Source organism: Doryrhamphus excisus, linkage group LG18, assembly GCF_037039965.1.
Source record: "Doryrhamphus excisus strain RoL-2023G ecotype Guam linkage group LG18, RoL_Dexc_Guam_v1.1, whole genome shotgun sequence".
Lineage (NCBI taxonomy): Eukaryota > Metazoa > Chordata > Actinopteri > Syngnathiformes > Syngnathidae > Doryrhamphus > Doryrhamphus excisus.
Window position 1 is genome coordinate 11,327,900 of NC_136374.1, and position 25,152 is coordinate 11,353,051.

General features: G+C 40.2%; 1 protein-coding gene across 7 annotated transcripts in view; it reads left to right on the forward strand.

Moving 5' to 3' along the window:
* cdh22 (cadherin 22) overlaps positions 1–25,152 on the forward strand; it is a 175,050-nt gene that overhangs the window by 127,971 nt on the left and 21,927 nt on the right. For all 7 annotated transcript variants that reach the window (XM_058055931.2, XM_078798336.1, XM_078798338.1 and 4 more), the window contains 6 exons: positions 290–409; positions 4,409–4,576; positions 5,485–5,666; positions 5,748–6,004; positions 9,920–10,056; positions 19,040–19,161. In XM_058055931.2, coding sequence (XP_057911914.2) covers positions 290–409; positions 4,409–4,576; positions 5,485–5,666; positions 5,748–6,004; positions 9,920–10,056; positions 19,040–19,161 — 986 coding nt within the window. The remainder of the gene's footprint in view (positions 1–289; positions 410–4,408; positions 4,577–5,484; positions 5,667–5,747; positions 6,005–9,919; positions 10,057–19,039; positions 19,162–25,152) is intronic.

Sequence of the window (25,152 nt, forward strand, 5' to 3'; positions counted from 1 at the left end):
CTAAAGTCATTGGCGTTTGAACAACCACCACAAAAGATATAATGCGAAACCTCAATATACTTGAGAAGTCCTTCAGTTCAGTGAGATTTGAAAAGACAAATGTTTTGCTAGTTTGCAAATAAACACAATTGGAACATTGTACAATTTGGAATTTGGATACATATGCCGTAACATCAAATCCCCCGCTTCATGAAGTCAACATTCCATTCACATTTTACATCAACATCATGCTAGGTTGACGTTTTCAGTTTAAATAAAAAATGAGCACTGATTCTCTTTTGATTAACAGGAACGTCTGTTCTCAAGATTACGGCATCAGACGCTGATGACCCGACTTACGGCAGCAGTGCCAGAGTGGTCTACAGCGTCCTGGAAGGAGAGAAGTTCTTCACTGTAGGCAGACACACTGGTAAGTAATAGCCTGATAGCCATGTTTCAAAGCTTTACCTCAGTCTAAAACTTCGAGGCCACAATTCCCTCAACCAATCATCTTTTGTGGCTAAAAACATAAAAGCAATCGACGAAAACAAGCCAGCCTATAAAGTCCCAACCGATGACTTTCATTCATTTGAGCAAACAAGCTGAATAGCATCGATTGTTTGCCCTCAAGCTTTTAACAAGGAAGTGAAAAGTATTATGAGAGCAGAGAAATTCAACCTAAACCCTCCAGCCACAGTGGAAATGTGAAGACCAACTGTTCCAAAAAAGCATCCAAAAAAGATAGTTGGTTCCTTATCTCCCTGTACATGTAGGTGTTGGAAAATAACCCGAGCGCCTGGACTAGCTTAGCTTTCGGTGGTGGTTGCCTGGGAGTGCAGCCCTCCCCCCTCAGGGAAAAGCACTAAAGTTTTAATGATTCTCTTTTCCGTCTACATCGTTTTGATTTGGCCTACCTGAGCGCCTGGATGATAAATGGCTCTGCCTTTGTGAGGCCATTCTCCTGAACTGGATGGTACATTCCAGCCTCAAGACTTTGCTTCTCTACACCGACCCGCTCTGCACTTATAAGTAGGTGGGCTAGCAAAGCCTAATAGGCATCAGTGAATGGAGGACAAAAACTTTGAGGACATTAATATGTGTAACCCGCCTACCTACTCGTCCTACTCAGTCACCCTGATGACAAATAGAACGGCAGATTACTGCTGTGTTGTTCTTTATACGTATTTTCTAAATAAACTGTTCTTTCACTTTTACGTTCAAGTGTTTAGTGTTGTATGTCACTAAGATAAAATATCTTGTTAAACCGATGTAATGCTTTTTCCCCTTTTCTGACCTATAAATGTAGTTACAATGTTGTGTTCCCGTGTTAACGTTTCAGGAAATGAGGTTTGCTTATTTGGAAGTGTGCCCTAAAAAAAGTTTGGGATGACTCAAAATACTCTGTTTCAAAAGGCGCGGTAAAACTGCCCCTTTGTGATGTCACAGAGAGGCGGAATTCCTTATATAGGCATGGCTGTAAGCCAGATAAGCTCTCTGCCCGCCTCTAACCTCTGCTCCTATGTTGACTTGCGAGCTGTGACTTGTACAGGAAAGCCACATTTGTTTACAATTCCTAACAACGCCTTCAGATTCCCTACAAGTAAAAGAAATGTATTTTAATCTGTCAGCTGCATTTCACACTAAACTGTTTTGTGAACATGGGCCATTATGCAGCGGGACTAGTCGACTAACTGAAGCCTGATGCCGTTCCAATGTTACTTAGTCGGGTTAACTATGTTTATTTTGTGTAAATCATAGAGCACAAGTTCTTTACTGTGTAGCATTATACAGTGTGCATATGGGAACAGGGTTGCTAATAGCCATTTCCCATCAAAATTGGTGGCCTCATTAGACGTTACAAATGCTGTACAAAACCTAATGCCAAAATGCTAAAGCTACTCACCATTGAGAGACGTCGTGAAGTAACCTCTTTTCTTGAAAAACTTCTGACTGTCCAGTTTCTACTTGGGAATCAAACACATGTGGCTGCATGTTAAAAGCCAACATTTAAAAAAGATGCATCGTCGTTTATTATCAACTCCTATACCGTTTATCCACTCCAATAAAGTTGGATTCGCAGCTAGTGGCACGAACCGGAATTCGTTTTAAGTACTTGTGAACGTTTTCTTCACGGGAACCACAAAATCCAAAAAAATACAGCTGAATAGGTGCAAATTCTGGAAGAACTAGAAAGCTTTATCATGTATAGCTGCTCTATAGGAGTCCATAAATCAAGGGGCCGAATAATTTGCATAATGAATCCCCTTTGAAGGTCCTTTATTATACAATTTTTCAAGAGCTGAAAGGTTTTGTTTTTATAGTATTATATAGTATTTTTTTTAATATTTATACAGTTCTGTCACAAAAGCTGTTTGGTATTTACTTTACCATTTACAATTTTGTTCTTGAAAACAACACAAGCCTGGAGAGTTTCTAGGCAAGTGGAAATGTAGGATATGTATGTTCTCTTTGGACTCAAACTTCAATTGTCTCGCAAGTAGAAAAAGGAGGAAACAAAAAATGATTACAATTTCATCTCCTTTATTCCGAAATAATATCATGCATACTAAGGCATTACTTCACACTTGGCGTGCATGGTCACAACCGGTAAAATTGGGGAATATTCCGGCGGAGCGGCATGCATTAGAATGTGGATCACATGCACAAAAAAATTACTGCTTCCATGAATATAAAGCTTCTCTCCATTATGTCCATCAGGGGTTTAACTTCAATTCCCGTCTGGATTTTTGAAGCATCCCCTTGGCATTTGAAAGATGGCAAGGAAAAGGCACACAACATCTTCTTAAGTCCGTGGCTGCATGTACCATGTTTGGCTGCACATAGGACACGGTCAAGGGCTAACTGTGACTGGAATCATTGAGTTCTGTATCCAACACACAACACAAGACTGCCGTCCTTTGGGAGCAAAATAGCACACTAAAGCCAAAAAATGCATCAATAGAATCTGATGTGGATTATCCCAAGGCGAGAAGTAGAATGATATTACCAGTGCAAAGTAATCCAGCTGGCCACTCATGCTGCTACTACTGGGCTAAAAAGTAGAAGATTTCATTTATAGCAAGAAGGACAATGTACTTGCTATGATTATTTAGCTTGATCATTCATTCATTTTCTACCGTTTATCCTCATGAGGGTCGCAGGGGTGCTGGAGCCTATCCCAGCTGTCTTCAGGCGAGAGGCGGGGTACACCCTGGACTGGTCGCCAGCCAATCACAGGGCACATATAGACAAACAACCATTCACACGCAAATTCATACCTATGGACAATTCAGAGTCACCAATTAACCTCGCATGTTTTTGGAATGTGGAAGCCTTAAAGTTTGGAAAATTAATATTTGCTGTTTTGCTGTAATAACCCAAATTTTTGCGTATTGGCATGGTCTCCACCAGACTCTGGAACCACTACTGAGTAAATTTATGCCATCCCTGGTGCAAGAATTCAAACACCTCTGCTTTGTTTGATGACTTGTGGCTGTGCTCTTCCATTCCACACTGGAATGCAATGGCTGTCAAACATGGAAAGATGATGAATTTAGAAAAAACTGGGGGTGGTCTCTTCGATTTTTTCCGGCTATAACCATAATCAAAACTCAGTTTCAAGCCCCAGCCATGGGCCACTGGCCTGTTGTCACAGTTGGCACCGCACAAAAGTGGCTTCCAATTTACTTCAAACTGCCTCAAAGGTCTTGCACACTTCCTGGAGGAAGAGTTTTGATAGTGACAACTTTATCGCCCATCTGACTGATTCATTTTAAATGGCACTAAAATAGACTTTAACTGGGAAATGTGGAGGATTTGTACATCAAAACTCTAATCCCAGACCTTAACTTTCTCGCTAAACTGTTGATGATATGATGCAATAGCAACTGAAAATCTAAATTCCTCTATCTGCATCTTTAGCTCGAGACTCACCAAAATCGAATCAATTCTTCAATGGCCCATTTAGCACACCCCTACATTTTGTTTTTCATGTTACCACATGTTTTGTGTATATTTTATTGTGTGTGAAAGGCAACAAGGCTTTATCACAGTACCATAATGTTAATATTGTTAATAAAAATAAAAACATAGCTGTTTATATGTATCCAATCATTTTCTCAGTTTTTATAAATCCATTTCTTTCCTTTGTCTCATCATCCACCATAGATGAAACTTTCTTCCGATATATATTATTCTTTTTAATGCAACTGAGGCATAAAATGGTGTATGCACAAAGGCTCAAATGTGACACAATCACTAGGAGTACAATGCCTGACGTGGTCAAATGGAATAGATCTACAATGCCAAATAAAAGCGAATATAAGAACAGTTATATGTACTAACTACTGACTTGTCCATTTGCCTCTCTTATGACTCTCCTGTACCTTTTTTTTTCTTTTTTTGTGCCGCCAATTTGGCTATTATTAAGGTATCATAATGACAGCTGTGGCAGATCTGGACCGTGAAACGCAGGATCGTTATGAGTTGGTCGTCATGGCAACAGACATGGCAGGACAAATGGGCGGTCTCTCCGGCTCCACCACGGTGACCATAGTGATCACGGACGTTAATGACAACCCGCCACGCTTTCCACAGAGTGAGTGTTCAAACATGGTAGCCTGATGGGCATGATAAAGAGAAATGGTGAAGGCGGAAAGGGGAGGAAGTCAGGTAGAAAAAAAGGAGTTGGACACGATTTGAATACGGAAGTCAACAATGTTTTTTTTTTATACACACACATAACACAACAAGTCACCTTTACTTTGTACGCTGATTCTTTTTTTTAAGGTAATGGTAATGGTTTTATTTCATTTGAACATGCTTCAGATTACAATTGAATGCATCACATAATCAGTTCACAGTTCCACATGTCCAAAAGGAGTAGGAAGAAGCAAAGCTTATTAAATCCTACCCCTCCATCTGGTACTTTTACAATCAGTAATTGTTACATTTGTTCACTTCCTGCTTTCCATAATACAGTTTAAGGTTGTTTTTTTTTTTTTTTTAATAATGCACCTCGTACGAGTTGATATGACCATACAATGACATAATGGGTACCATAGTATGACTGGAGGGACAGCAGCTGTCTGACTGGTTGAACTCAATATGCCTAAAATGTCTTTCTCTTATTTCTGTATTCATAACTTTTTACATTTGTTTAAATCGTGTTGCCAGCTTAGGGTGCTAAACCTTGCAGGGTAATGATTTTACTGCTTTGATAGCCTCAGAAGTGTTACACCTTTCACGATAAAAAGAGAGAGAGAGAGAGAGAGAGAGAGAGTAGGGTGTATTTAAGGACTTGGATGTTTTTCGCTCTGTGTTCATAATGAACTCTGTTGGATTTTATGAATTTTGTGACATTTTCAACTATTAAACCCTGACACATTACAGCTGGTAGTCCAGAATTGTAATGTAGTCCCTTGTGTTTTACGTAGTGTGTAAACCTTTCGAAATGCAGTTTTTTATCCTTTAACTGAACCCATTTTTTTGTTATTTGCTGGTTAGAGATGTACCAGTTCATGGTATCGGAAGGGGCGGCGGTGGGGACGCCAGTGGGACGCGTTATCGCCACAGACGCAGACATGGGCGACAACACAGACATGAGCTACCTGATCCAAGAAGGAGGCGAGCTTTTCAAAGTGACGACGGACACAATTACGCAGGAAGCTGTTGTCTCCATCAAAAAGGTACAGTATATGTAAAATTCAGCTGACACCTCAAAGTATTACTTCTAAAAACAAAAAAAAAAACACTTGTTTTACTTCAAGCCGCTGGACTTCGAGAGCAAGCGAACCCATAATGTTGTAGTGGAGGCAATCAATAAGCATGTGGACCCTCGCTTTGTGGACCTGGGCTCCTTCCGAGACCAGACCATCGTTCGAGTCAGTGTGTCGGATGTGGATGAGCCGCCACTCTTTCAGCCGGCGGAAGGCACCATCATGGAAGTGCAGGAAGACGCCAAAGTGGGAGCGCTGGTTGGTGTCATCACCGCACGGGATCCGGATGTGAAAAATAAACCAGTCAGGTAGGAGAAGCATCCACAACTAAAGTATCTCACGAAAGTGAGTAAACCCCTCATACTTTGAGTAACTACTCATTTATTGTGATTGATTGGTTGGAGAGTGGTTAGCATGTTGGCCACACAGTCAGGAGATTGGGAAGACCTCTGTTCGAACCTCTGATTAGACATCTCTATGTGGAGTTTGCATGTTCTCCCTGTGCGTGCGTGGGTTTTCTCCGGGTATTCCGGTTTCCTCCCACATTCCAAAAACATGCTAGATTAATTGGCGACTCCAAATTGTCCATAGGTATGAATGTGAGTGTGAATGGTTGTTTGTCTATTACTTCCTGCGGTGGAAAATGTGTTCTAGTGCTCAGGGAGTTGAGTGGTGGGGTGGACAGCAAGTGACATCACATCTTCTGTGACATCACAAAGGAACAGTTTTGCAACGCCCTGTGGAACCAAGCGTTTTGAGCCATTTTGCAAGAAGCCGACCCTTCTTTCAGGACTCACTTTCAAAAGTGCAAACCTCATTATCTGAAACTTTGGCATCGTTTAACATGAGAATAAAACATTCCAACTACATTTATAGGTCAGAAAAGTGGCAAAAGCATAATAGGTCCCAATTAATATTTCACAACTACAACCAATCACGAAGTATCCTTGGAGCTGTGACCTTTATTTCCTACAGCAGGAGTTGCTCAACCACAATTCACTAGTCTGGTGACTGGTGACAGATTGACTGGTGAATTCTCGAAAATATTGGGACAAATAAATGGACCTTCCTTCCCAGAAAGTGACCAACCAACCTGCCAATCGGCACACATTTTCACCCCCGAACACACCCGCACACCTCTCCACTCTCCAGGCATGCACCCCGCCAGCCCCAGACCTGAGCCCAGTCCCTGAAATTTGCATCACCAAGCTCTAGCCGCAACAACATTTCCCCTTTCCTCTCAACCACCATCTGGGGAATCCATCAAGCCAAATAAAGTTGTGGTTTGCTCACATAGCTGATGTTATCCTAATGAACAGCCACAAAAGCAGTGGTGGCCAAAGTGCGGGCCAGGAGCCATCTACAGCCTGCGACTCATTTGTCATTGGCCCGAGGCACACTGCAGAAGCAAAATTTTTAAAAACCCAGCGAAAATGGTAAAAACTGAGAAAAAGGCGATGAAAAAAACAATGAGATGTTGACACATTCATGATTCAACATTCATTGCCCTGCAAATCCACTGTTAGAAAACCCTCAGTTTTCACATTTTTGTCTTTATGCTTCACTGATCATGTTTTTTTTTTTTTTTTTGTGCTGACATTGCACATTGGTCGATGGTCCTTGGAATAGTTGTGTGCCTAGTCTGCTAGCTGATGATTAGTCTTAAGGCTACACAGTGACTCCAATTCCATGCATATTTAGGGCGTGAACCTGTGTCATGAGTTAACAACGGCAATTGAAGAGAAAAGGGGAGGGTTCTGAAGCAGGGGCAAGCTGTGGGTCAAAAATAAAGCTTTTTATGGGCATAACAAGTTTTTCGACATTCTTTAGTGGTGTAAATTAACCTCCAGGAAAATTAAGGATCTACTGTATTGTAAAAAAGAGATCAGTATGTAATCGAGAAGAAGAATGCCAGCTGTTGAATATTATGACAAAATACCAAAACCCATATCATGTTACTGTCTGCCTGTGGGCTTTATTGCTGTATATAATTTTTTTTTATTGGAACCAAATTTATTCCATGAAAAATGCCTTTAGGAAGAGCCATAATTCACCAGCGGAGGAACGCATTCAGGTAGCCGATTTCATCTCAAAAGATGGAATGTAAGCCAGACCCAACCGCACAATAGATGACGCTTCATCGTCTGTCTCTTTTTTTTTTTTTTACCCTGATCGTAGTGCACGATAAGAGACAATATCACCGAGTAATCTCCTGTACCGAGGTCTGTGGTTTATGCATCCTTGCAAGAGCAATTGCCGGGGAAAGTAGATAAGGGCTAAGACAGTGTCACCGTCGGAGTGTAACACTGACACTCGCGGGGCCTGTGCAAATTACCTCCATTAAAAATGCATGAGGCACCCGGTTCCAGGTGTAATAAAGTACAACACACTGGCAGCGCTGTCGTTCACACGCTGCCCTGAGCTACCAGGCTGCGTGTGATACATGTTGGTGTGTGTGTGTGTGTGTGTGTGCGTGAGGAAATGAATGGGTGATTAAGTGGATGGGAGGAGGGGAAGCTGGCCAGAAGCCACCTACTGGGCCAAGTTGGCGAGCTTGTGGCCTCTGGTGCTTTGCTTTTTAAGACCTGCATATTAATGCAGCCGTACCGATGAGGTTTGAGATACAGGAAACATTATTGCAAGCTTCCCTGCAAGTTAAAAGCCTGTTTTTGCTACAAGGCAGGTAAATCAAACAGCTGGGACCTGTCAAAAGATGATTCCAGATACACAAGGTGGGGGGGGGGGGGGGGGGGCGGGGGGTGTTGCTGTCAAATTTTAAGAACATAATTCCTTGTTTATGGAGTGGGGGGGGGGGGAAGAAGGCGTGTGTCGGTCAAGTTCATATTTTCATGTTGCAGGCGGACTGGCTTTGCAAGAAAGGAGCTTCCATGCAGGAACAAGAGACTTATATAATGAAGTGATGGCTGCTTCCACTGCAATTCACACATATTTTTTTCAGGATCAGAACATCAGCTAAAATGAGCATAACTGACTTCAATTGCCCAATCCAGCATGTATACCACCTTTTGCTTGCAAGCTTGTACAGCTTGCACCCAGGCATGCCCAAATATGGAAGTCAAAGCCTGGATAGATAGAGCCGATGACTTGTCACAAATCTGTGAAGTCACAGTGAGCCAGTGTGAGAAAAAACTCTGAAACTGAGCATTCCAAACTTCAGTCAGTGCTGAAACATTGATATTGTTTAACACGATAATACAACATGCTAACAACATGTATAGCATAAATTTAAAGCTTTAAACTTTATAACTGTGGTGAGACCAGCAATGTTGTTTGGCCTAGAGACAGTGCCACTGATGAAAAGACAGAAAGCAGAACTGGAGGTAGCAGAGATAAGGATGCTGAGGTTCTCATTGGGAGTGACCAGGACGGATAGGATCAAGAAGGAGTACATCAGAGGGACATTACATGTTAGAGGCCTTGGAGATAAAGTCAAAGAGGCTAAGACAGAGATGGTTGGGACATGTCCAGAGGAGAGATAGTGAATATATTGGTAGAAGGATGCTGCCAGGTAGGAGGCGTAGAGGAAGACCAAAGAAGAGGTTTATGGATGTAGTGAAGGAGGACATGAGGGTAGTTGGTGTGAGAAGACCAGGGTTGGATGGAGAAGATTGATTTGCTGTGGCGACCCCTGAAGGGAAAAGCCGGGAAAAAAAGAAGAAGAAACAAAATTCAGCCCAGATTGATTGTTGTTCATGGCGACCAACAATTTGTAGTCATTGTGTGGCACATTGTTTTGTGTGTTAAGCGGACTATGGCCTGCAATGTTGGAGCAGAGAGCGGAATGTACACGTTTGCACCACCCCATACAGTACCTAACGAAGGCAGACATCACAATTCAAAAGGATGTTCCCTGAGGTCATAGCACACCGTCGTAAAAAACGGTCGAAATGTATTTGCAACAAAGCTGATTTTTTGTTGACTCACCGGTCTTTCTAGGAGCATCGTTTACAAGACAAGATGCATTTGTGTTTTTCCTTGAGTGAACTATGAAAATTTAATGGCACTTTTCTTAGCCTGAATACACAAAAACGTCTCACTAGATAAAGATACAGACACATTGTGGGGAACTATTGCAGAACCCGTAAGTGTCCAATTTCCAGGAAATATACACTACTAAAAGTGTCAGAGGTGAAATTTCAGGATGAACCTAAAAAGTACAATAACCTTTACAGGTGAACTTAATTACTGTTCCTGTCACACAGTTTCTCCATCGATCGGAGCACAGACCAAGAGATGATCTTCCATATCGATCCAGATTCTGGTGCCATCACACTGGGCAAGATTTTGGACCGCGAGACAGCCGGCTGGCACAATATCACGGTGACGGCCGTGGAAGCAGGTACTGCACTTCATGCTCATTGTGTGGTATTTGCATCCTATGAAATATAACTGGGAGGAGGAACGTGATTGCATTTATTACTGGCAACCTTTCTGAAAGTCTTAAATGTCATCTTGCCAAGTTAGTATAATTAGCACTACTGGGTAGTGTGTGTTTTTTTTTTTTAGTTTGTATTTTTTTCTTTCTATTTAGATCCCATACAAGCTGTGAGGTCTCTGAGGTCCTCAAAACAGTGATGGGCAGATTGATACCAAAATACCAAAATATAATATTGACACCAGGTATCTGACACTAGTATACATTCTTATACTACAATATCTATAATTTCACACATTTGAAAGGGATATGTGTTTGAGGGAAGCAGTTGGAATTAATCATGTGACAATATCACAATTTTTGCTATGTTCTGATAAGAAATCTCAACAAGGTAAATACCGGGATGTCCCAGAATCTCACAAAATTAAAACGTGACATTTGTCTTTTTTTTTTAATATAATTTTTATTGCACTTTTCTTGCGTGCATGCATGGATTTTTTTACCCCCCAAAACATGCTCGGTTAATTAGCGACTCCAAATTGTCCATAGGTATGAATGAGTGAGTGTGAATGGTTGTTTGTCTATATGTGCCCTGTGATTGGTTGGCGTCCAGTCCAGGGTGTACCCTGCCTCTCGCTCGAAGACAGCTGGGATAGGCTTCAGCATACCTGCAACCCTGTGAGGATAAGCGATATAGAAAATGGATGGATGTATAGAAAAAATAATAAACATATTCAACCCAGCAGATTACATTAAGTTTGGAATATTTGAGTCACAAAATCAGTCCAATTAAATTGTTTCTTAATGCATATGTTCTTTACTGCACTATGTGTAGTCCCATGACAAACAAAACAAAAGCCTCAGTCTACCACACCAAAGTATCCGCACTGCAGCTTCTATTGTGACTCTTCCAATAGTAAAATTAGAGACTTTGAGCATTTGCCCATTTTATCACATTTAATGTGAGCCCCAACACATGCCTGCATTCATTAGATAAAACATCTGACAGGGATGTTCATGAAAAACATCTGTATAGACCCGCGTGTCTTTTAGCATTCTTTAGAGCCACACAGTCAAGAGATGGAAGAGTTCTTATTTTGCCACTATTTCCAGTCTCTCAGCTCATTAAGACTGCAGCCCCACAAGGTCAACTTGTCTGAGGACATTGTTAAAAACCCAGCGTTGTGTAGCACGACCTTTAATTATCCTCGCTCCCGGTTCCTTTGTTGACCTTTGAACTATTGTATTGCCACTATTGGACAAGCAGTGACAAGAGCTTTGTGACCAAGCTCGTCTGTCTGAGCCCTGGGATTAACCCTTGGACCACTAAAGTGCAAGATGCACACTAAATGTCAGGAAGAGTGCAATGTGCTGATTCTCATCTAGTCTCGCACACAGCTTCAGATGTATCCAATTAAAAGCTGTCCTTACCTTACTTCTGCATTCCACTCAGTACTTCTCCTAACGTAGCAGGCTAAGTTAGACTGACATATAATTTTCCACAACTGATATCTAGTATGGTATCATTTTTAACAGCATGGTTTAACAAGAAAAAAAAATACAAATACATGAGCCTGAGGATATATAGATAGAGGTGTAGCTGTAGCTGTGTATCTCTGGCAGTCTTGAAGGGATTTTTTTTTTTTTGTGCAGACTTTGATATTTCCCAAACATTATTCTACACACACGTTACATGAGTTGAACATTACAATCTGATGCAGCTCCTGTGAGTGTGTGTTTTTGTCATAAAAATACGATTAAAGGAATCAATAATATGAAAGTGGGATGCACAACATCATAGCACAAGCTACCTAGTAAGTTAAAATACAACATAATGGACTTATGTCAAATTCAGACTGTATATATTACTAGTTTATTGCAGTGACTTCTCATGTGTAGTTCTCAATAATAGTACTTGAAGACACTGAATGCACTCACCACGGCAGTTGCAAAAAAATATTGAAATTGATTTTCTTTTGTTGTCTCTGAATAAAGGCTGTTGTGTTGTGCAGAAAACAAATCTCATTCACCATAAGTTGGTATTAATACATAAATATGTCATAATACAGGTGACATGTACAGCATATACAAACCACAGTTAAAAAGCTCACAGTTTTGACAGGTTTATCTGTTAATGCTGTGAGAGTTTGCATTTTGTTTGGCGGACCTTAAACACACCATAGTTGTGTGCTTGTACATGGCTATTAAAGGTCAAGTTTATTAATAAAACATAGTATTTAAATAAACAGTTTATGTTATCCCAAATTGCTGTACAGTTCAATAAAAAATATACATACTGTAATGGAAAAAAAATAATAGACCAGCATTGTTTCTTCAATTTATTTGTTCACTTTAATGCCTGGTACTGGCGACAGTCAAGCCGGCCTCAAAATATTATTATATTTCATGTATTATCGTAATTCATTACTGGAATTACTGTCACGCCCTGTGTAGGTTCCCATGTGACAGTTTGTTTATGTTCCCTGTCTGGGCTTCAGTTTACGTTTTAGATGCTCTTATTTTGTATTTAACTTCCTGCTTTGCCTTGTCTTCCTTGGTTATACTTATCACCTACACCTGTTCCTAATTTCTCCTGTGTCTATTTAGTTCAGGTGTGTGGTTCTCCCGTTGTAGGATCATTATCATTTGTCAGTCTGGCGACAGTCTGGCTCGCCTGGTGACCAGGATAAAGGCTACTATACTATTATACTATATATGTTTTTTATTTTATTTTATTTTATTGTATTTTATTTTATTTTATTTTATTTTATTTTATTTTATTTTATTTTATTTTATTTTATTTTATTTTATTTTATTTTATTTTATACTATATATAGTATTATTACATTATACTATACTATTTTGGTCAAATGACACTAGGAGTGTACAAGCAAAATACAAGCTACATACTTTTTCAATGATAACAGCAATAGACTTAACAACAGACACAAAAACAACTTTTTGGGAAAGCATGGATTTATTAGTTATATTAGTTAGAGCAAGGAAACGAATCAAATAAAATCAATAAATTGGTGAGAGACACTAAGATTACAAGCTACCTTTGTAAGAGGTCCCCACTGTCCACCGCCACAAATTTAATCAGGAGGTCATTGCTCCAAAATTAAATGGAATACACATTTCTCTTTTTCCGCAATGCTCCTCGAAAGGCCAGAGAGGACTCAATCATGTGGTATACTTCTACTCGTACAAGTTAGAACCACATGGAAGTACCACTGTGTTCTATTAGTGCAAGCCAGTTTGCGTAATGTTTTGTTTATCTGTTTCTCTTTGCCCATCAGATTCGTCTAGACTCTAAAAGTAGTGTGTGACATGTGTTTCAATCAGGAGCAGTTTTCTGCATCCCCCAGTTGCTGTTCAATCTTAATAGTGGCAAAACATTTTCTCCTAGTTCTTCTAATATCGTCTTGGAAATACGGACGCTCATTCCTCCATGCATTTGCAGAACAGAATCAGCTAGCTCCTGTGCAAACACTAGTAATTGCTAGACTTGGGAATCTTTATATCTGTGTACATTGCACATTATATTTGCAGTCAGTCTTTGGTTTGACTAGATTAGATTACATTTAGATGGTGTTTTCTGGTTAAATATTTGTTGCTCGTGGATATAAAAAGCTACAAATTATAGTCCCTGCAAAAAAGAAAAATCATCATGATAGATATAATCCTACAGATTTTGGGAAAGAAAATAAAATAGCATTGAAAAGACAGTGTGGTTGTTTTTGGTTGGTTATGTTTTCCTTGTAATAATACTTCTTGGCAATACATGTTGTACTGTTGGAAAGGCTGCTTATTAGCCTTTTAAACGATGCCACATTTGTAAGGAACAAGCATTTGTGGGACCGGAATATGTCAGTTGCCCCCATGAAAAAAATGCCAAATAATCTTTACCAGTGCCAAACAGCTTATTCTGCAATTGACTGTTATTTGTCTGATTGCATGATTGATGTTTGAATAAAGAAGACATATTGGCAACAACCATTGATTATTGTTACAAACAGGAGCCTCAGTAGCATGTGGAATAACCACACACATCCTCAACAGCCTGGCACTTTCTCTTCATGCTGGTCACCCCCGTTACACACGGCTGTGGGATGCCACCCCATTCCTCAACTAGCATTTGTTTCAAGTCAGCCAATATGTTTTTTTGTAGTCACTGCCACAAACATAAAATTTATACCACAAATGTTCAATGGGGTTGAGGTCAGGACTACTAGCAGATCTTTTCATCCTACCCAGGATGGTCTGGAGATACGTAGTTTTAGGGCTCACTCCAAACAATGTTTTGCACAACAACCAGCTTGAAAGTTACCCAATTACACATTGGTGAAACGTGGCAAATCTTGGCGAAGACACCACTTGACCACCGTAGCAGGGCCCACACATGGATGTTCACATGACAGATGGGGTATGATGCCGTTCGCTGGACTAACAGTGCTGGCCTTTTTTGGGCCTTTTATATAGGCCACCAAAACCAATCCTCAAATCATGAAGACACCCGCTGAGTATTGGCGAAGACACGACCCGACCACCGTAGCAGGGCCCACACATGGACGTTCACATGACAGTTGGGGTATGATGCCGTTCACTGGACTAACAGTGCTGGCTTTTTTTGGACCTTTATATATAGGCCTCCAAAACCAATCGTCAAATCATGAAGACACCCACTGAGTATTGGCGAAGACACCACTTGACCACCGTAGCAGGGTCGACACATGGACGTTCACATGACAGATGGGGTATGATGCCGTTCGCTGGACTAACAGTGCTGGCCTTTTTTGGGCCTTTATATAGGCATCCAAAACCAATCCTCAAATCATGAAAACACCCACTGAGTATTGGCGAAGACACCACCCGACAACCCCGACTGATCATGTGGGGCAACCTGATTGTTGATAGTTACAGTAGCAGTTACATGTAGCAATATTGTCAAGCCATTTGGTCTAAACAAGTGTGACACTGCAACCACACAGACATGCACATGGCGAGCACATGTGCAAGACAAGCATGGAACTACCCATCCTTTACTTGCCTTCCCCAAAGTTGTGTGAGAATAATTTTGTATCCAAAGAGACGTCCAGAACAGTGATGGACATTGACAACAGCTGGTCAGCATGCCAACAATGCAGCACATCCATTTTGTCTTCTCTTTCTTGTCCTACATCAGGAGACACATTTAGAACAGCACCACTCGGTCCATGTGAATGGCTGCGTCTTGCTGAATAACTCCCCCCCCCCGAACACACACACTTTGGGAAAACTCTCCCATTGTTTCATCTGTTTTCAATTCTGGAAATTGAAATGTAAAATGTGTAACATGAGATGATTGCCGCTTTTTCATCAGGGCTCAGCGGGGACAGCCACATAATGAGAAGACAAAATTAGCAGAACACAAACGATATCTTGCGCCGGCGGAGCTCTTTCCGTCTTTCTGTTCTGGTTCCCGCTCGGCCACAATGCGGCCCATTAAAAAGGCTGCATTGAAGTGAGGATTATGCTATTAGTGGAGGACGGCCTTCTCATCAGCTGCTGCGACACTCCTGGACCACGATATGGACTCACTTTAGAACACAGAGCAGCTGTCTCTCATATATACTTTGTCTTGTATACACTGTAATGTTTCACACATCTTCTTAACCAGTTACTTAAATTAGTAAGTGAAAGACAGAGAAAACCTTGGAGGGATACTTAATAGTTAATAGTTTCCCCCACACAGCCAATACACTTTGCAAGTTTAATACTAGTTATTGCTTACCCAATGAAAGAGTTGCCTTCCTTTCGGCGAGGTAACATCCCTTTCACCATCCCCCGAAGGAGTGTGGGTTGCACTCAAACTAAACTTTGAAGTAGGAGGTCACAAAAAAATTACAGCTTTAAGACCTCTGCTTTAAAATGTATAGGAAAAATAAAGTTTTAGTTCAAATGACATACACTCAGAGAATGTCATGTATCATGACGGTTTTGTTACATTATTAGCTTACTATTTGTGTTCACGGAAGAGTGCAAGCAATTATTACAAGCTTGCATCTCCACAAGCATAGTAGGCTAGTTTTCATGCCCAAATTCATTCATTCATTCATTTTCTACCACTTATACACACGAGGGTCGTTTAGGGTGCTGGAGCCTATCCCAGCTGTTTTCGAGCGAGAGGCAGGGTACACCCTGGACTGGTTGCCAGCCAATCACAGGGCACATATATACAAACAACCATTCACACTCACATTCATACCTATGGACAATTTGGAGTCGCCAATTAACCTAGCATGTTTTTGGAATGTGGGAGGAAACCGGAGTACCCGGAGAAAACCCACGCATGCACGAGGAGAACATGCAAACTCCACACAGAGATGGCTGAGGGTGGGATTGAACTCAGGTCTCCTAGCTGTGAGGTTTATGTGCTAACCACTCCAACACCGTGCAGCCCCAAGCCCAAATTATGAAACGCATATTGGGGTCATGTAATATGAAAAGTCCGATTTGCAAAGTGGGTACATTTTTCAACAACTTTCCAACATTACTTGATCGTGTGGCGTCAGACGTTATGATTTATGAGTGCCCTAACTGTGTTTAGTTAATGTAAGTCGTGGAGCAAAAGCGGTAGTCTATGTAGAGCAGACTAGCCTTGCATACAGGAAGTTCTTGTAAACAATAGCCGTATTTGCCTGCACAGCAGGAATGCTTCCGACAGCCGCGATGGATCCAGTGTGAGCTTGGAAGTGGGGCAGTGACCCATCAGATCGAGTCGATGTAGCTGCCATGAAATGGAGCTTGATGTGCGTTTATTCTGAAACGTGCACTGTTGACATCTACAGGACTTCAGTGGTTCAACATGATAATGATACAGTATTCTAATCAAATTAGTCACGTTTTCTGAAGTGCTGTTTTGGCCTTGGTGTGCTATATTTTTAAGAATCTGTGTAATAGCTCACATATGTACTATGTAATGTTGCAATTTGGTCCAATGTTGCAATCACACAGTTGGAAGGAGCCTTTTGTTCAGAGAAAGCACACCCACCTAAGTGCTGCTGCATTTTAGCAATGCCAACACTTGACATCACTTCTCATTTTAATTGTCAAGAGTTTTTCCTACTTCTCAGTGGCTTGTTCATAAAAGTATTTTTTTTGTTGTTGTTTGATGACACTTCAGATATGTGCCCAGAATGGCGATAGCTGAAGTATCCGTTCAAGGACCTCTAATTAAGCAGGATACCTGAAGCCAACACGACTCTCATTCAGACAATGTTCTCTCATTACCTTTCCATCGCTAACCTGAAATAGTTTCAAAGCCACACACATAGAGATACATAATTATGTAATCTTTGGACCTGCACTGTACATAATGTTTGATTAGGTAACTGGACAAATTAAGACGCAATCAGATGGGAAACAATTTTTGAAATAGCTTTAGAACTAGCTAATTATATATCATGCTCACACCACCCATATTTCCATTTTAGCCAATTAAGAGAACTGTGGAGGGCATGCAGGTGTTGCAACCTGATGTTTCTCTCTCTCTCTTTCTTTCTTGTGGCGTTCATTCAGATTTCTGATTTCTGTGGGTTGGGAACAACCCGCCCGTCACTGTAGCTCAAACTTGCCTCCACCATACCCAGTGCCCGGAGACGTTCACATGATGCCGTTCGCTGGACTAACAATGCTGGCCTTTTTTGGGCCTTTATATAGGCCTCCAAAACCAATCCTCCTACTAAGACACCCACTGAGTATTGCTCAAAGTGTATTTGGTCCACTTTTGCACAGACACCAATTGTGACAACAAGAAAAGTAACTATCTCAACTACCCAAGCACCAAGTCAACAATAGATCCACAAGGTATAATTATGGATGCATACATTTCTACCTCAAAGTTTCCAGTATTTTTAAAAAACATGTGTCTGCCGCTGATTTGAAAAATAATGACCATATTTTCCGAACTATAAGTCACACTTTTTTCCATAGGTCGGCTGTTCCTGCGACGTATAAATGAAAAAACTGTTTATATTACATAAACACTGGACATCTTTTCTGTTCATGTTTATTTTTGTGTAGCTGAATAACCATTGTGTTAGCATATCTTACAGTCTGTTCTCTATTATTTTATTTTTAGAACTTGCCTTCCAAGAGGATGTAATGTCGGTTTTGGTCAAGTAGTCCGTAAAATAAATTACCCGCGAAAAATGTGACTTATGTATGTTTTTTCAACCTAATTATGCATTTTTGGCTTTGTGCGACTTACGTATAGTCCAGAAAATACGGTATACATCATTGTACACGTAAATCAAATATTTCTGCTCTGCTTTCTCCTTGTGTGTATGTGCAACAAAAGTGTTTTTAAATTGCATTGTTTTGTGTAAATATAGTAGAAAATTAAATATAACATCAACTCAGGAGACAAAAGTTTTGGTTCGTAACATTTGAACTGTCCAATCAAACCCTTTCTTAATGCATATGTTCTTTACTGTGCAGCCTTTGGTTCATGCTAAAAATACTGCATCAGGGTTTAATGATATATTGAAATATTTGTTGTCTGTTTGATGCCATAAAGTGTTATGCACGCAATTGGAGTGCCTGTTTTGAGGTTTTGCCTGAGAGAGAAGAAAACACTGCTTTAATAAATAAAACTAGGAGTTTGTTTTACTCAAGCTTCTACTTTTGTTGCTGCAACCATGTTTTGGACTGTCACCGCCATGATATTACCCCATTATGGTGTGTACAAGCCAGCTTGTTGTAATGTCAGCACGCTGGCACCTCTGCTGTGCTTTGTCATTGTCAGTGTCAGTCTGACTTTGTTTCCGCTCCACACACACAACACAGTACTTCCAAAATGAAGTAACCATTTTTGAGACACCCACACTGATTCAAGCCAACAGAGATACTCACCAGCAGGAGGAGATGCTCAATAGACCTGTTTATTTATTTCTTCTCTTTATAGATAACCACACCATGATGTCGCACTCAGAAGTGAGTGTCCGCATCCTGGATGTAAATGACAATCCTCCAGAACTGGCCACACCCTACGAAGCCTCCATATGCGAAGATGCCAAGCCAGGCCAGGTAAATATGTATCGTATAGCCATTTTTTGGGCCCACAGATCACCACAACATGCTCATCATTATGTACTTTGTATAATATTTAGGCCTGTCAATGATAATGCACTAATTGAGTTTTAACCCACCATTGACTAGTACGAGCCAGGACTTGTTTTTTCAGAGGTTGTGTACCGAACAAATATACGCATTACCACCCAGCAAATCTTACCTTCATGTATTCCCACATAGTATCACCATTTGGGACCAAATATGAGGTGAAGGAAAAAGGTAAAATACAGTACAGTCGTCTATCTGTACAACGTGGGACAATATTACAAGGTGCGTTCAAGACTGTCAAACAATGTGGGACAAAGTTGCTCACATTATACATGCAAAAATTGGTGGATTTCTAAATGTAATGAAATAATGGCCTATGTTTCCAAAATTGATATCCCTTTACATAAAATTTTATGTCGTTATTGTAGTTGCATACAATAATAAAATAATAATAATATGTACATTTTATTTGTGTAGCGCTTTTCAGAGTACTCAAAGACGCTTACAGTAGAGAAAAAAGAAATAAAAACAGAGTAAATGATGCATTAAAATACAAATACATACATTCATTCAAAGCTAAAACAAGGCTAAAGGCTAAAGCTAAAATACCAAATTGTTTACCGCAAAGAGATTTACATGCCTACTTATTATAGATAAAAACTTATTTCGATCTGCATTTGCTGGAAGTGTAATTAATTCCAAGTTAACTTTGGTCAAAATGTAATTAATCGTGATTAAATACAATATTCAATGTTTATTCAATTTTATTCAATATTTTATTCAATGACAGCTGTGATAATATTGTAACAGAGTACTGAGAGCAATTTTATTTTGTTCTACTGCAACTACAAATATAATTTTGGACATTTTATGTGCATTAGTGGGAGTCCATTTTAAAAATGTCATAACAACCAATGCTTTAGCAAACAAAATAAAGTAAAAAAAAAAAAAAACGGTTATATGGGCTACAGTAAGTTAGACCTGATTACTAGTTCAAAACATAGAGGCAATTACAAAACAAAGGGGCGGGGGTACTTTTTCATGCCACAAGCTGCATTTATGTACATGTGTAATGAGGCTCAGGTCTGTCCTCATGGACTCTTATTAAACATTTCCAATCCCCTCCCATCCACCTTCTTCATCCACCCCCAACCCCCCACCTGGAGGAAGCCTGCATTAACCTTCACCTGATCACACAAAGACGATTAGTGTTACTGCACAACAAAAGGACTAAGAATGATAGTTGCATTTCATATAAAACAGGGAAATGCCTAACTAGCAACCGTAGGCGCATGTACAGGAAGAGAATGGGAGGTTGGGGTTGTGTATGAAAGGTTATTCACATCAATTTTTACTTGTCTGTTCTGGCTATTTATGTGGTGGTGGAGATTTCAGAGCCGGCTTCGGCTGCTGGGATTGAATGAAAATGTGTTTGCCTTTGGCGAAAGGCTTCCTCACGCTCATTTTCAGTCTCTGGGGAAGTCGCAAGGGGGGGGCCTTGAGGGGAACAATAGTCTTTTTCCCTCTGTTATTTTCATAGGTAACAGGGTGTCTGAGTGAAACACGGTTTTGATTTAGGTGGAGGGTTGGGCTTCGGCCGCGTGGCCTTGCTGGTATTCCGAGTGGAAAAAGACAAAATTCTGCACAATATAGACCTGAAAGTTACACAAAACTGAATCATCATGGCGTCACTGTCATGGCTGCTTGGTACAATTTTAAACAATGTAGTTTTACTCTATTTTACTTTTATATTGAAGCGGTTAACGTCTTTCATCTAACTGACAGAGTTTCATGATGCCGGCATTTTGCATGTAATATATGAAGGCTATTTCAAGCATTTTTTATTGGGTAAAAATGTTGGTAATGGTAATGGTTTCATTTCATTTGAACATGCATCAGATTACAATTGAATGCACCACATAATCAGTTCACAGTGCCACATGTCCAAAAGGAGTAGGAAGAAGCAAAGCTTATTAAATCCTACCCCTCCATCTGGTACTTTTACAATCAGTAACTGTTACATTTGTTCACTTCCTGCTTTCCTAATATAATTTAAGTTAAAATTTTTTTTGTTTGTTTGTTTTTTGTATTTTTAGTTTGTTTTTTTTTATTTTGTCACATACTGAAGTACGAGGTGATATGACCATACAATGACATAATGGGTACCATAGTAACGTCAATGTAGTGATATATATAGCACATCATGACTGGTTCAAGACTCTTCATCCTTGTATTTAGCAATCAACTGCTTGTATTGTTTCTTGAATTGGCTCATCGTTGTGCATTGTTTGAGGGTCTTACTCAATCCATTCCATAGTTTGATTCCACATACTGAAATGCTATGGCTTTTTAACGTAGTCCTAGCATATAAGTGTTTCAAATTTAGTTCTTCCCTGAGATCATATTTCTCCTCCCCTTTAGAGAAGTATCGGATGAAAACTAGTTATTTTTAGCAAATTAAAATTTTAAAAATATTTTTATCTTTTAAAATAGGACGTAAAAATAAAGCAGTAGATTCTGTCAATGAAGCCAGCAGTTCACATAAATCAATCAGTACAGTTTTGATTGGTTTCTTCTACTTGCCTCATGCATGCATGTTTGTTCCCTTCTCTCTATTCCATCTGGCTACTGTGAAAAGCAGTGAAAAAATATCAAGTTTGAAAGCATTTTTTGCACTGCTTTGTTCATTGCAGAGCGTTGAGACCCAATACGTTGGCAGAATGTATTAAGAGCCCACACAACACCTGCTATATTTCACATCAACTCGAACCAAATCAACTGTCAAATTGCCTGCCTCGACTTTCCAAACTTTTTCACAGAAGGGTGCTCCTGACATCCATGTTGTCCCTGCAAATGGGATGAGACTCTCTCCTGGAGTGCAGCAACATGGCCTCATGGCGACACATACCACGTGTCTATCTTACAGTATCTACAACCTTCTGGGATGATTGTTCTATAGGCTCTTTGTCTGTGCTCTCCTGCAGGGGGTTGGAATTGGGATTAACAGAAAATAACCATTGGCTTTGCCTGAAAGGATTTCAAGCGCCAATTTTCAGCCTTAGAGACAGCCTGTGTCTATCGCTGCTGTGTTTTTTTTTTTGTGTATTTTTCTGTGAATGTCAAGGATAAAACTTTACTGTCCATGCTAGGGTTTTCAGATTATGCGCTGATATGCAGCAACATTTATTAAGTTGAAGGCAAGAGTCACAAGTCCTTTCAATACTCGGAAAATGCTAATTTTTTTAAACTTTCCAGCAGCAAAAATTCCAACATACATCATGACATTGTAAAGCAGAGCATGATCGCCTCCTTTGGCAAACTGGGCTACGTGGCAGTTTTCCAGCATGATTAGGAACCCAAACACACCTACAAGTTGACAAGTGTCTTGCTGAGCAAGCTGAAGGTTAAGGTGATGGATAGATCAAGTATGTATTCTCCAGACCTGAACCCAATTGAGCACCTGCAAGGCTTCCTCAAGCAGAAGGAAGGAGTTTAGTGCTCACACTAAATATTTACACTTTAGACACATTAGCCACGTTTACATGAGGAGTTTTTCTCTTTCCGAATGGAATCTTTCAGAAAGCAATGGATACATGAATAGGAATATTCTAATCTCGTGTCTACATGCGCCGCTATAATCAACCAGAATAGTCAATGGGGCATGCGAAGTAAAGCGTAAACACCAACATCACGTGATACCGACTTCCTCGATTTTTTCTTTCACTTGTTGGAATAACTCCGTATTGCCAGTTTTTCGTTCGTCCAGTCTTGAAATTTAGTTTGAATCAAAAACAAATTTTCCGCAGCAGTCCAGTGCCGATTGCTCGCCTCCATTTTTTTTAAATGGAAGAACGTATGGTTACGTCATATCTCAGCATTTGCTGAAAGAACGCACCCGGGAACAGGAAAAGATAAAGTTCAATCTTGCTAATATTTTATAATTAAGCTCGGGATGTTTTATATAGATATGTATTTTCATTTTTAATAAAACTGGACTTGTGAATGGCGTATAGAAGGGTTTAGATTCTGTTCCACAGATGGCGGTAATGCACAATAAAGCTGCTTGCCAACCGCCAATAATCAACAGAAGAAGAAAAACACGACGAAGAAGAACACAGTCTGACAACTTTCCGATTGAGCGGGTACAAGATACCTCAATCGAATTGGGGAAAGGAATATTCCACTCCTGTGAATCCGATTATATATTCATTCGGATTGGCACTTTTCTTTCGGAATGAGGTGTATACAAAGGTTACATTCTTTCCGTTTGATCAAATAACCCGAATGGAATTGGAATATTTGGGTCCATGTAAACGTGGCTATTGTAGCGAGATCGACCAGAGGCCAAACTCTCTCTGAGGGTGCCGCGTGATCCTACCCATGTCTCCACCCACTTCTTGGTATTTTCCTGACTAAATGTGCAGGGACAGATATCATATAGCGCCATGTGTATGGCAATGAGGGCCGGGTGGAAAGCCAAATACTAAGTATGACCCCTGAGGTAACACAGACCTGTCAGCTCGACTCTGCCATCGCACATTTGGCCAAGTGCGTCACGGTGACAGATCCAGCCTCAGTTTGGCCCGCAAACATCCTTCCGATGGCTCAGTATTTTAGTAAAAACTAAATGTTAGGCCTGTCTGATATGTACACATCACACGGCAAACGTGAGGCACTGCATTTAATCGCCAAAATGAGCGTGCAGCGTAGCAAAACAAACCAACACACTCAAAGGGTGGCTGGGGACAACAGAATGGAAGCCTGACAGCTATTGGAAAAGTAGTTGGACTTATAAAGAGGTGACATGTCTGATGCTCTTGTCAGATATGTCATCAGTTTAAGCGGTTTATACTGACATGTTTATATTGACATGTTTGCTTCAAATTCATTTGACAATAATAATAATAATAATCCCTTTACATACAATTTTATGTCGTTATTGTAGTTGCATATCAAATTGTTTACCGCAAAGAGATTTTCATGCCTACTTATAATAGATACAACTTAGTTGTATCTGCAATTGCTAGAACTGCGATTAATCCCAAGTTAACTTTGGTCAAAATGTGATTAATCATGATTATTTTATTCAATTTTGTTCAATATTTTATTCAATGACAGCTGTGATAATATTGCAACAGAGTATTGAGAGGAATTTTGATTTGTTCTACTGCAACATTTTATGTGCATTAGAGTCTATAACAACAAACGTCATAACAACCAATGCTATAGCAAACAAAATAAAGTAAAAAATAAAAAAAAGGTTATATGGGCTATAGTAAGTTGGACCTGATTGGACCCCCCCTTGTTCAAAAAAAACAAGGGGGGGGGACTTTTTCATGCCACAACCTGTATTTATAATACATTTAATTTATAAGCACCTTTCTAAAAAGTCAAAGACACTGCACATAACACAGAATAAAAAACACATGTATAAAACAACATAGATCACAGAGAGTATGCAGTCTTGAACAGGTGAGTTATGAGTCTTGATGTGAAGATGGGGAGTGAGTCAATATTTCTGATGTCAGATAGTAAATGCATTCCAAAAGTACCTTACTTGACTTTTGAGCTGAGCTACTTTGACTGTGTGCCAAAGTATATCAAATCAAAATGGCGCCAAAATGTTCCAATTAACACCTCAATTAAATTTAACCCAGATTCACTTATAGTCACCGGGTGGGTGGTCTACTAAAGCAAATAAATGTAGTGGTTTCTAGGTAGTGCAGGGACAAAAAGTAGTTGACAGCTGTGGCTGTAGGCAACCTTCTAATTTCATTTCTTGTAATTAACTCCACAAGTGGGCTGCACAGCGGTCGAGTGGTTAGCGCACAGACCTCACAGCTAGGAGACCAGGGTTCAATTCCACCCTCTGTGTGGAGTTTGCATGTTCTCCATTCATTTTCTACTGCTTATCCTCATGAGGATAAGGTGCTGGAGCCTATCCCAGCTGGTCGCCAG